General features: G+C 46.8%; 1 protein-coding gene across 1 annotated transcript in view; it reads left to right on the top strand.

Annotated features, from left to right (window-relative positions):
- Positions 1–12,334, top strand: part of ttc23 (tetratricopeptide repeat domain 23) — a 71,318-nt gene that overhangs the window by 55,294 nt on the left and 3,690 nt on the right. The window contains exons 7-9 of the mRNA XM_055662791.1: positions 1,568–1,673; positions 2,950–3,077; positions 6,932–7,081. Of these exons, the coding sequence (XP_055518766.1) occupies positions 1,568–1,673; positions 2,950–3,077; positions 6,932–7,081 (384 nt within the window). The remainder of the gene's footprint in view (positions 1–1,567; positions 1,674–2,949; positions 3,078–6,931; positions 7,082–12,334) is intronic.

Below are 12,334 nucleotides of genomic sequence, written 5' to 3'. Positions count from 1 at the left end.
TGCTGGATTTCAGCAGCCAGCCCTGCCCAAAGCCACCATATTTGCAGTCGTAACAAAGACTAGTTTCAGCTTCAGGTTTATATTTTTCCAACACACTCAGTTTTCTTCCTTACAAGGACAATTCCACACTATATAAATAAAAACATTGCAAAATTATCGCACGCACTTCATCTGCTGCCGAGCCCTGGATTTATATGGACAAGTTAGAAATCAGATCTAGGAAATTAGTACTTGGCACTTCATCTGTAGAATCATTAAAAATCATTGCCCAGGGAATTGTATTAAACGATCCCCGTCTCACAAATAGATGAATAAAGACCTATCCTCATTAGTCTTCTGTAACTTTGTGTTTCTGAATACTCGGGTTAATTAGATTATAGTAAATATATCCATTCTCTTCTGCTAAATTAATCCCACCCACTTCAATTTGAAAGCTGCCTTTTTGGAACTTTTTTTAACTGAATGTGTACTCTTTGAGCACAATTTGAGGGAGCTTCATTCTATTTTTGCGCGTTTGATTTTTCTCATTTGATAGCGCATGTAATGTACAAAGATGAGTTCTGGCTTCTTCCATTATCGGGGAAGAGGAGCCTGTTTTCAAATGTTCAAAGTTTAAGGGCGGGTGGAATTAAGTGTGTAGGACGGAACTGCAGATGCTGGTTTAAATCGAAGATAGTCGCAAACAACTGGAGTAACTCCAGCATTAGACGGCATCTCTGGAGAAAAGGAATAGGTGACGTTTTGGGTCGAGATCCTTCATCGGACTGAGAGTCAGGGGAAAGGGAAACGAGAGATATAGACGGTGATACAGGGAGATATAGAACAAATGAATGAAAGATATGCGAAAAAGTAACAGTGATAAAAAGAAGCAGGCCATTGTTGGCTGTGAAAACTAGCATAGACACAAGACGCAAGATGACTTTGAAGCTGGTACAACTTGGGTGGGGGAAGGGATGGAGAGAGGGGGGGGAATGCAAGGGTTACATGAAGTTAGAGAAATCAATAGTCAGTCAATGATCAGTCTGAAGGGTCTCGACCCGAAACGTCACCCATTCCTTCTCTCCAGAGATGCTGCCTGACCCGCTGAGTTACATTTCAGCATTTTGTCCCTTTTCTTTTAAATGTTGTTATGTGTAGTGTTCACTCCCTTCATGATCTTACACCACCATAAGATCACCCCTCAGCCTCCTGCGCTCCAATGAAAAATGCCCTTGCCAACCCAACCTCTCTCTCTCTATAGCTCAGACCTTTGAGTCTGGGCAACACCCTTCATAAATCTTCTCTGACTCCTTCCAGCTTAATGACTTAGCATCTTGGTCTAAATATTAAGTTAATAAACTATTTAGTTTCATTTCTCACTGATGTGATGGAACAGGCGCAGTGCTTTAGTCGGATACTGTTGCATGGTGCAGTGTTTATAGCGCTGATTTTGGATGTATGTGTTTGGATTATCCTTGTGTCCTAATATGATCTGTTTCTGCTCCCTGCCGCGGCCAATGTTGCATCAAGAAGCTGTCAGCTCTGGCCTCCTGGCTGATTTAAACCGGCGACTCTTGTTGTTTCCCAGGCTCATTCCATCGTGCTGACTCATGCTCCTTCTGGAGAGGAGGAGGGGAAAATATCACTTGCTCTGGCCGAGGCCCACACTTCATCTGGCAGAGCTGAGGATCACGGTAACACTTTTAAAGGCCTTTTGCTTTTTGGTTCGCAAACGGTACAGCGCGGAAACGGGGCCCTTCGGCCCATCGGCGATCGCCCGTGCACTCGTTCTATCCCACACTAGGTACAAGTTACAGAAGCCCAATTAATCTATCATCCCGCACGTCTTTCCAATGTGGGAGGAAACCTGGAGCACCCGGAGCAAGCCCACGAGGTCACAGGGGGAGTGTGCAAACTCCGTACAGATAGCACCCGTGATCTGGATCGAACCTGGGCCTCTGATGCTGTGAGGCAGCAACTCTTCCACTGTGCCACCTCTCTTGCAGTAACAGATTTGTCCCAGCGCAACAGCAGGCTATTCGGCCCGTCGAGTCTGTGCTAACTAGTAGGAGAGCAGCCCTACCAGTCAGTTTCATTCCCTTTCTCTCCTTGTGACCGTGTGGGATTTTCCCTGGATGCTCCGGTTTCTCCCATGTCCCAGTGACGTGTGGGTTGTAGCTTAGAGACACAAGAGACTGCAGACTGGAATCTTGAGCTGAGTGACTCCAACATTTTGTGTCCATCTTCGATTTAATCCAGCATCTGCAGTTCTTTCTTACACATCTGCAGTTCCTTCCTATACTTGATACAGCAAGATTACTATATAGTTATTGCTTAAGGAAGAACTGCAGATGCTGGAAAAATCGAAGGTAGACAAAAATGCTGGAGAAACTCAGCGGGTGAGGCAGCATCCAGAACAAGGGATCACACAGTTTAAGGATAAGGGGGAAATCTTTTAGGACCGAGATGAGGAAAACATTTTTCACACAGAGAGTGGCGAATCTGTGGAATTCTCTGCCACAGAAGGTAGTTGAGGCCACAGTTCATTGGCTATATTTAAGAGGGAGTTAGATGTGGCCCTTGTGGCTAAAGGGATCAGGGGGTATGGAGAGAAGGCAGGTACAGGATACTGAGTTGGATGATCAGCCATGATCATATTGAATGGCGGTGCAGGCTCGAAGGGCCGAATGGCCTACTCCTGCACCTATTTTCTATGTTTCTATCTCTGGAGAGAAGAAATGGGCGACATTTCGGGTCGAGACAAAAATGCTGGAGAAACTCAGCGGGTGAGGTCGCATCTATGGAGCGAATAAAATAGGTGACGTTTCGGGTCGAGACCCTTCTTCAGACATTAGTTATTTAATGCAATAGTTTCTCAAATCTTCTTTGCCAATGGGTTTATATTTGAAAATATTGTGAGATCTTTGGTGTGGCTGTTACCAATTAACGTTCCATATACCTTTACTGCAGATATGGCCGAGCATTACTATCAACAGAGCCTGCAGTGCTACCAGGCAGCGGTGGGGCCAGAACACCCTTTGTCACTCTCCGTACTGGACAGCTACAGTCGGTTTCTGATACTGGCCAAAAACTATCAGGTAAAGATAAAGAGTCTGAAGAAGGGTTTTAGCCCAAAACGTCGCCTATTTCCTTTGCTCCATAGATGCTGACTCACCTGCTGAGTTTCGCCAGCATTTTTGTCGACCTTCGATTTTTTAGCATCTGCAGTTCCTTCTTAAACATTCCATTCCATGGTGGTGAATTTCCCATTATTTACCAAAATCCTTTTTAATGTTGAACACTGAACTGCAGCAGACAGGAAGGCACTACAACGGGTGGTGAAAACCGCGCAGTACATCATCGGTGCCCCGCTCCCGGCCATGGATGCCCTCCACCGAAAACGGTGTCTGAGACGGGGCGGGAAGATCATCAAAGACCCCTCCCACCCCAACCATGGACTGTTTGCCCTCCTCCCATCAGGGAGGCGGTACAGGAGCCTCAGGTCTCGTACTAGTAGGATGAGGAACAGCTTCTACAATAATACCATCACATTGCTGAACTCGGAGTCCCGCCGATAGACTTCTCCAGTCTCTCCGTCCACATTGTTTGATTATTCTGTATTTTTATTTTTATATAGAAATAGAACATAGAAATTAGGTGCAGGAGTAGGCCATTCGGCCCTTCGAGCCTGCACCGCCATTCAATATGATCATGGCTGATCATCCAACTCAGTATCCCGTACCTGCCTTCTCTCCATACCCCCTGATCCCCTTAGCCACAAGGGCCACATCTAACTCCCTCTTAAATATAGCCAATGAACTGGCCTCAACTACCCTCTGTGGCAGAGAGTTCCAGAGATTCACCACTCTCTGTGTGAAAAAAAAGTTCTTCTCATCTCGGTTTTAAAGGATTTCCCCCTTATCCTTAAGCTGTGACCCCTTGTCCTGGACTTCCCCAACATCGGGAACAATCTTCCTGCATCTAGCCTGTCCAACCCCTTAAGAATTTTGTAAGTTTCTATAAGATCCCCTCTCAATCTTCTAAATTCTAGAGAGTATAAACCAAGTCTATCCAGTCTTTCTTCATAAGACAGTCCTGACATCCCAGGAATCAGTCTGGTGAACCGTCTCTGCACTCCCTCTATGGCAATAATGTCCTTCCTCAGATTTGGAGACCAAAACTGTACGCAATACTCCAGGTGTGGTCTCACCAAGACCCTGTACAACTGCAGTAGAACCTCCCTGCTCCTATACTCAAATCCTTTCGCAATGAAAGCTAACATACCATTCGCTTTCTTTACTGCCTGCTGCACCTGCATGCCTACCTTCAATGACTGGTGTACCATGACACCCAGTCCGTGGTATATTGCACTATACTACGGACTGACGCTAAACTGCATTTTGTTGTACCCATACTTGTGTTTGTGCAATGACATTAAAGTTGAATTAAATTGAATTGAACCTTTTTAATGTTCATCTCTAAACCAAGGGTTCCCAGCCTGGGGTACATTTTGCCAACCCAGGGGGTAAATTTGTTAATTCTGGATCTGTACATATTTTTTCTCATTGACTGACTGCGTTTGGTTCTGGTATACCGGTATCTGTTCATCATTAATTGTTCATAAATAAGTTAAACAGCATTGTTATCTGCTATTAAAGTTGCCAGGGGTAAACAGGATGAAAAAGATTGCTCTAAAATAAAAGGTTGCTCGAAATCCTTATGCCCCTGTCCCACTTAGGAAACCTGAACGGAAACCTGTGGAGACTTTGCGCCCCACTCAAGGTTTCCGTGCGGTTCCCGGAGGTTGCAGGTGGTTGCCGGAGGTTGCAGGAGGTTGCAGGAGGTTGCCGGAGGTTGCAGGTGGTTGCCGGAGGTTGCAGGTGGTTGCCGGAGGTTGCAGGAGGTGGCCGGAGGTTGCAGGAGGTTTGCAGGAGGTTGCCGGAGGTTGCAGGTGGTTGCCGGAGGTTGCAGGTGGTTGCCGGAGGTTGCCGGAGGTTGCAGGTAGTGGAAGCAGGTAGGGAGTCTGACAAAAACCTCCGGGAACCGCACAGAAACCTTGGGTGGGGTGCAAAGTCTCCAGAGGTTTCCGTTCAGGTTTCCTAAGTGGGACAGGGGCATTGTCGAACCCATCTTAACCTCATCTGCTCCAATGAGTAACCCCAGCCCGTGTGCAACGGACAATTTGTCCTTCCCACCTGTTCCAACGAATCCTATCTGTATTTTTTCCCGGATCGTCATGTTCCTTCTAAATTAAAATTAAATGCACAAACTGTAACTGAACCTTGCCCTGCGGTTTCCCAATGTTTGCGGTAATCTCTTTGATTCAAAGCTGGGGGATACAGCTATCAACTTGTCAGATTTGTCTTGTGGTTCTTAGTTCCTGCAGCCTCTTTGAAAAACGGCCCTGAATCATGTCCTGGAATGGCACTGCCATTAGTGATAAGCAAGTAATGGTAGGCATGCGACCTGCATGGGGTCTGTCAACGCTCAAGCCATGTAACAGAGCTCAGACACTGGAGTGCTGCCAAATGCTCAGGCAACCACTGTGTATTTTTCAGTTCCGTAACTTCTTTTGCTTCCGCAACCAACCTACTTTCATGTAGAAACAGAGAAAAGGCAGATGCTGGTTTATACCAAAGGCGGACACAAAGAGCTGGAGTCTTCTTCTTCTCTCATGTCCATCTTCCATGTATCAAATGTTGACATCGCATAGAAACATAGAAAATAGGTGCAGGAGTAGGCCATTCGGCCCTTCGAGCCTGCACCGCCATTCATTATAATCATGACTGATCATCCAACTCAGTATCCCGTACCTGCCTTCTCTCCATACCCCCCGATCCCTTTAGCCACAAGGGCCACATCTAACTCCCTCTTAAATATAGCCAATGAACTGTGTGGCCTCAACTACCTTCTGTGGCAGAGAATTCCACAGATTCACCACTCTCTGTGTGAAAAATGTTTTTCTCATCTCTGTCTTAAAAGACTTCCCCCTTATCCTTAAACTGTGTGACCCCTAGTTCTGGACTTCCCCAACATCAGGAACGATCTTCCTGCATCTAGCCTGTCCAACCCCTTAAGAATTTTGTACGTTTCTATAAGATCCCCCCTCAATCTTCTAAATTCTAGCGAGTACAAGCCGAGTCTATCCAGTCTTTCTTCATATGAAAGTCCTGACATCCCAGGAATCAGTCTGGTGAACCTTCTCTGTACTCCCTCTATGGCAAGTCATCGTCCATCCTGAAAAGGGCGCAAGCTTCCGGCGACAATCAGTGGGAAGCCGTCACTTGTCGCAATAGATGATGGTGGTAGCAGAATCAGCTCGAGATACTTCCAGTTTCCAGCCCTGTGACGTGGAAGCTTCTGCTCTGGGGCCAAAGCATGGAGTAACTGGAGTAACTCAGCAGGTCAGGCAGCATCTGTGGAGAAAAGGGATGGGTGGCGTTTCGGGTCTGAAGAAGGTTCCCGACCCGAAACTCCCGACTCGATTAGTGAAACGCCTGGATAGAGCAGATGCAGAGAGGATGTTTCCACTAGTGGGAGAGTCTAGGACCAGAGGTCACAGCCTCAGAATTAGAGGACGTTCCTTTAGGAAGGAGATGAGGAGGAATTTCTTTAGTGGTGAATCTGTGGAATTCCTTGCCACAGAAGGCTGTGGAGGCCAAGTTATGGATATTTTTAAGGCAGAGTTAGATCGATTCTTGATTAGTACGGGCGTCAGGGGTTATGGGGAGAAGTCAGGAGAATGGGGTTAGGAGGGAGAGATAGATTAGACTTGATGGGCCAAATGGCCTAATTCTGCTCCTATCACTTATGAACTTATGAAACATCACCCAACCTTTTTCTCCAGAGATGCTGCCTGACCCGCTGAGTTACTCCAGCACTTTGTGTCTATCTTCAGGAGTTATTTCTGTTGACACTCAAGGTAACGTTGATGGCTATCCCTCTGTTGCAGGCTGCTTCGAAGTTGCTTCAGGAATCGCTCCCGGCCAAGCTTTCTACTTTTGGAGACTTCAGCGCCGAGGTGGATGAGACGTATCGACTCCTCGGGGGAATCGAGTTAGCGCAGGGACGCCAGAGATCAGCCTTCAAAAAATTCAAAAAAGTGAGTGTGGAAAATTGCACATTCCTCCTTGTAACCAAGGGGATGTCACCGAGTGGAATTCTCTGCCACAGAAGGCAGTGGAAGCCAATTCACTGCGTGGTTTCAAGAGAGAGTTACTGTAACTACAGCTCTTAGGGCTAACAGAATCAAGGGATATGGAGAGAAAGCAGGAACTGATTTTAGATGATCAGCCATGAATAAGGGGTAAGCCATTTAGAAAGGAGATGAGGAAACGCCACCCATTCCTTCTCTCCAGGGTCCACAGTTTAAGAATAAGGAGTAAGCCATTTAGAACGGAGACGTGGAAACACCTTTTCACACAGAGAGTGGTGAGTCTGTGGAATTCTCTGCCTCAGAGGGCGGTGGAGGCCGGTTCTCTGGATACTTTCAAGAGAGAGCTAGATAGGGCTCTTAAAGATAGCTGAGTCGGGGGATATGGGGAGAAGGCAGGAACGGGGTACTGATTTTGGATGATCAGCCATGATCACATTGAATGGCGGTGCTGGCTCAAAGGGCCGAATGGCCTACTCCCGCACTTATTGTCTATTGTCAATTGCCACAGAAGGTAGTGGAGGCCAATTCACTGGATGTTTTCAAGAGATAGCTCTTAGGACTAACGGAATCAAGGGATTTGGAGAGAAAGCAGGAACGGGGGGTACTGATTTTGGATGATCAGCCACGATCATATTGAATGGCGGTGCTGGCTCGAAGAGCCGAATGGCCTACTCCTGCACCTATTGTCTATGTTTCTATGATTATCTGGTCATTTACCACATTGGCATTTTGAGGTCTTGCTTTGCACCCATTGACTGTAATGTTTCTTATGACGGCGCAGTGACTCTGCATGATAAAAGTATTCTGTCCTCAGATATTTTTCTTTTCGCTCTACATTTTATATGTGTTTGACTGGATTGTATTCATCTATATTATCTAAATGGTGGCCGATTGGGAAAGGGGGAGATGCAGCGAGACCTGGGTGTCATGGTACACCAGTCATTGAAGGTAGGCATGCAGGTGCAGCAGGCAGTAAAGAAAGCGAATGGTATGTTAGCTTTCATTGCAAAAGGATTTGAGTATAGGAGCAGAGAGGTTCTACTGCAGTTGTACAGGGTCTTGGTGAGACCACACCTGGAGTATTGCGTACAGTTTTGGTCTCCAAATCTGAGGAAGGACATTATTGCCATAGAGGGAGTGCAGAGACGGTTCACCAGACTGATTCCTGGGATGTCAGGACTGTCTTATGAAGAAAGACTGGATAGACTTGGTTTATACTCTCTAGAATTTAGAAGATTGAGAGGGGATCTTATAGAAACTTACAAAATTCTTAAGGGGTTGGACAGGCTAGATGCAGGAAGATTGTTCCCCGATGTTAGGGAAGTCAGGACAAGGGGTCACAGCTTAAGGATAAAGGGGAAATCCTTTAAACCGAGATGAGAAGAACTTTTTTCACGCAGAGAGTGGTGAATCTCTGGAACTCTCTGCCACAGAGGGTAGTTGAGGCCAGTTCATTGGCTATATTTAAGAGGGAGTTAGATGTGGCCCTTGTGGCTAAGGGGATCAGGGGGTATGGAGAGAAGGCAGGTACGGGATACTGAGTTGGATGATCAGCCATGATCATATTGAATGGCGGTGCAGGCTCGAAGGGCCGAATGGCCTACTCCTGCACCTAATTTCTATGTTTCTATGTTTCTATAGTAATATCTGATTTGATCACTTGTCACTTTACCTCGGTACACGGGACAATAATAAACTTAAACCTAAATTGTTTAATTGGATGTAAAATACATTGGGACATGCAGACTCATAACTAGCGCTGTAGACTGGAAGGTGCGTTCCAAGTCCCCACCACTCTCTGTGTAAATCATTTGTCCCACACTAGACTGAAGAAGGGTTTCGACCCGAAATGTTGCCTATTTCCTTCGCTCCATAGATGCTGCCTCACCCGCTGAGTTTCTCCAGCATTCTTGTCTCCCTTCCATTAAACTTTCCTCCTCTTACCTTATAGCTGTGCCCTCTAGTATTGGGCATCTGTGCATTGTAAACAAATTTAAAACGATGCCAAGCGCAAAGGTGCTGGAGGAAGTTAGCGGGTCAGGTAGCATCTGTGGAGGGAATGGACAGATGATGTTTCAGGTTGGGATCTTATCATTCTTCATACTGATGGGGCTGTCCCACTGTATGAGCTAATTCAAGAGTTCTCCCGAGTTTCCCCTGATCCAAACTCGGGGAATTACGGTAATGGCCGCTCGTAGGTACTCGGGGCTCTCGTGGACATGTTGAAAAATCTTCACGAGTCTTCCCGAGCTTACCGCGTTTCCCGAGTACCTGCCGTTAGCGTTACGAGCCGCTAAGAGACGCCCCCGAGCTCCGACGTACCCGCTACGTACATTCTACATGCTTACCACAAGTTTATTTTTATTTAAACTCGGGAGAGCTCTTGAATTACCTCGTACAGTGGGACAGCCCCTTAAGTCTTCTTTGAGTCTGAAGAAGGGTCCCAATCCGAAACGTCATTTGTCCATTCCCTCCACAGACGCGACCTGACCTGCTGAGTTCCTCCAGCACTTTGTGTTTTGCTCAAGAATCGCGCACATGCAGTTCCTTGTGGCTCTCTTAAAGAGGCGCCGCATGAGTCAGTTTGTAGATGTAACGGCTGGAAACAAGACCAAGAGTCAAGAGAGAGTCAAGAGTGTTTTATTGTCTAATGTCCCAGATAGAACAATGAAATTCTACTGACACAAGACCAAGACATCCCACCCACTCCATCCTCTAATGTAGTCTTTCATCTAAAATGCCAACCCTGCATTATCTCCATGCTGTTTGAGAAACGTTGTGTGTAAGTAGTGCAGGCATATTTAACTGCAGTAACCATGGCGGCTTTCATTAAAAACAGATACTTTTAGGATTTGGGGAAATCCTGGGTTTGAGACACAAACAATGTGATATTTATCTCATCTTCCCACACAAGTGGTCAGATTGTCTGAGAGGAATTTTTGAAGAGTTCCCCTAAATATAAAGTTATTGCGAATAAGTAATGGGACAGAAGTGATATTTTGCCATGGGCTTTGATTACAGAGATGGCGTCTACATCCTGGCCTTGTTCTGGTGCTGTAAAGTCTTTCAAATGTCGGAAATGCTCAAATTTTCCTTCTAATTAATTCCTAGGCTGGAAGTCTCTGGGCTATCACATTAAATGCGAGCACTTTGAGTGTGGTCCTGACCAGTTAGTTTCCATGTTCTGACTTGGCCTCGTAATGCCCCTTAATACAAGCAGCCTCTGGCACCTGTCTAAGGTGACTGTATTGACTGGTGAACCACAGGCTGTTAGCGGGTGGAATAGCCCACAGATTGAGTCCTTAGATAGACACAAAGTGCTGGAGTAACTCAGCAGGTCAGGCAGCATCTCTGGAGGTAGCCAAAAATGCTGGAGAAACTCAGCAGGTGCAGCAGCAACTATGGAGCGAAGGAAATAGGCAACATTTCGGGCCGAAACCCTTCCTCCGACTGATGGAGACTGATCCATCTCTGGAGGACAAGGATAACTGATGTTATCGGGTCTTGAAAACAGTCTGAAGAAGTGTCACGATCCGAAACATCATCGATCCATTTTCTCCAGAGATGCTGCCTGACCCGCTGAGTAGCTCCAGCATTTTGTGTCTACCTTCGAAGATCTCGGAGCAAACCCACGGGGAGGACGTACAAACTCCGTATAGACAGCGCCCGTAGTCGGGATCGAACCCGAGTCTCTGGCGCTGCAAGCCAATTCTACCGCTGCGCCACCGTGCCTCCCTGATGCTGCCTGACCCGCTGAGTTACTCCAGCATTTTGTGTCTACCTTCGATAAAACAGTACTGAGCAGGAATAGGGCCATTGGCACAGAATGTTTGTGTCGAACATGAAGCCAAATTAAATTGATCTCTTCTGCCTGTACATGATTCATATCCCTTCATTCCCCGTACTTCCATGTGCCTATTCAAAAGCCTCTTCAACGCCACTATTGTATCTAACTCCATCACCTCCCGTAGCAATGCGTTCCATGCCCCCACCAATCTCTGTGTGTGTGTGAAACAAAATAACCATATAACCATATAACAATTCCAGCACGGAAACAGGCCATCTCGGCCCTACAAGTCCGTGCCGAACAATTTTTTTTTCCCCTTAGTCCCACCTGCCTGCACTCATACCATAACCCTCCATTCCCTTCTCATCCATATGCCTATCCAATTTATTTTTAAATGATACCAATGAACCTGCCTCCACCACTTCCACTGGAAGCTCATTCCACACCGCTACCACTCTCTGAGTAAAGAAGTTCCCCCTCATATCACCCCTAAACTTCTGTCCCTTAATTCTGAAGTCATGTCCTCTTGTTTGAATCTTCCCTATTCTCAAAGGGAAAAGCTTGTCCACATCAACTCTGTCTATCCCTCTCATCATTTTAAAGACCTCTATCAGGTCCCGTACATCTCCATTAACTTTCCCCCTCTCACCGTATAACTCTGCCCTCCAGTGTCAAACATTTCCACTCCGCGGAAAAAGGCTCTGATTGTCTATCCTCTCGTTGTTACTCAGTGTTAGCCCCATTGATCCGTTCACAAGCAACAAGCATTGCCTGTTGTTATGCTGTTGCATGCGGTGTGCAGTTGCATCGGAAATTAAGCAGCAGGCCTGCTCCCAGAATGGACACAACATGCTGGAGTAAGTCAACGGGTCAGGCAGCATCTCTGGAGAACATGGATATCTGTGTTCTCCAGAGATTTAGTTTAGTTTAGACATACAGTGCGGAAACACTACCCTACACACACTAGGGACAATTTACACTTATACCAAGCCAATTCACCCACATACCCATACGTCTATGGAGTGTGGGAGGAAACCGAAGATCTCGGAGCAAACCCACGGGGAGAACGTGCAAACTCCGTACAGACAGCACCTGTAGTCGGGATCGAACCTGAGTCTCCGGCGCTGCATGCACTGTATAATGCCCCTGTCCTACTTAGGAAACCTGAACGGAAACCTCTGGAGACTTTGCGCCCCACCCAAGGTTTCCGTGCGGTTCCCGGAGGTTTTTGTCAGTCTCCCTACCTGCTTCCACTACCCGCAACCTCCGGCAACCACCTGCAACCTCCGGGAACCGCTCGGAAACCTTGGGTGGGGTGCAAAGTCTCCGTTCAGGTTTCCTAAGTGGGACAGGGGCATTAGGCAACAACTCTACCGCTGCGCCACCATGCCTCCCCGACCCGCTGAGTTACT

The sequence above is a fragment of the Leucoraja erinacea genome, chromosome 36, assembly GCF_028641065.1.
Source record: "Leucoraja erinacea ecotype New England chromosome 36, Leri_hhj_1, whole genome shotgun sequence".
In the NCBI taxonomy this organism is placed as follows: domain Eukaryota; kingdom Metazoa; phylum Chordata; class Chondrichthyes; order Rajiformes; family Rajidae; genus Leucoraja; species Leucoraja erinaceus.
The sequence above is the reverse complement of the archived record's forward strand: the minus strand, read 5'-3'. Positions and strand labels throughout refer to the sequence as shown.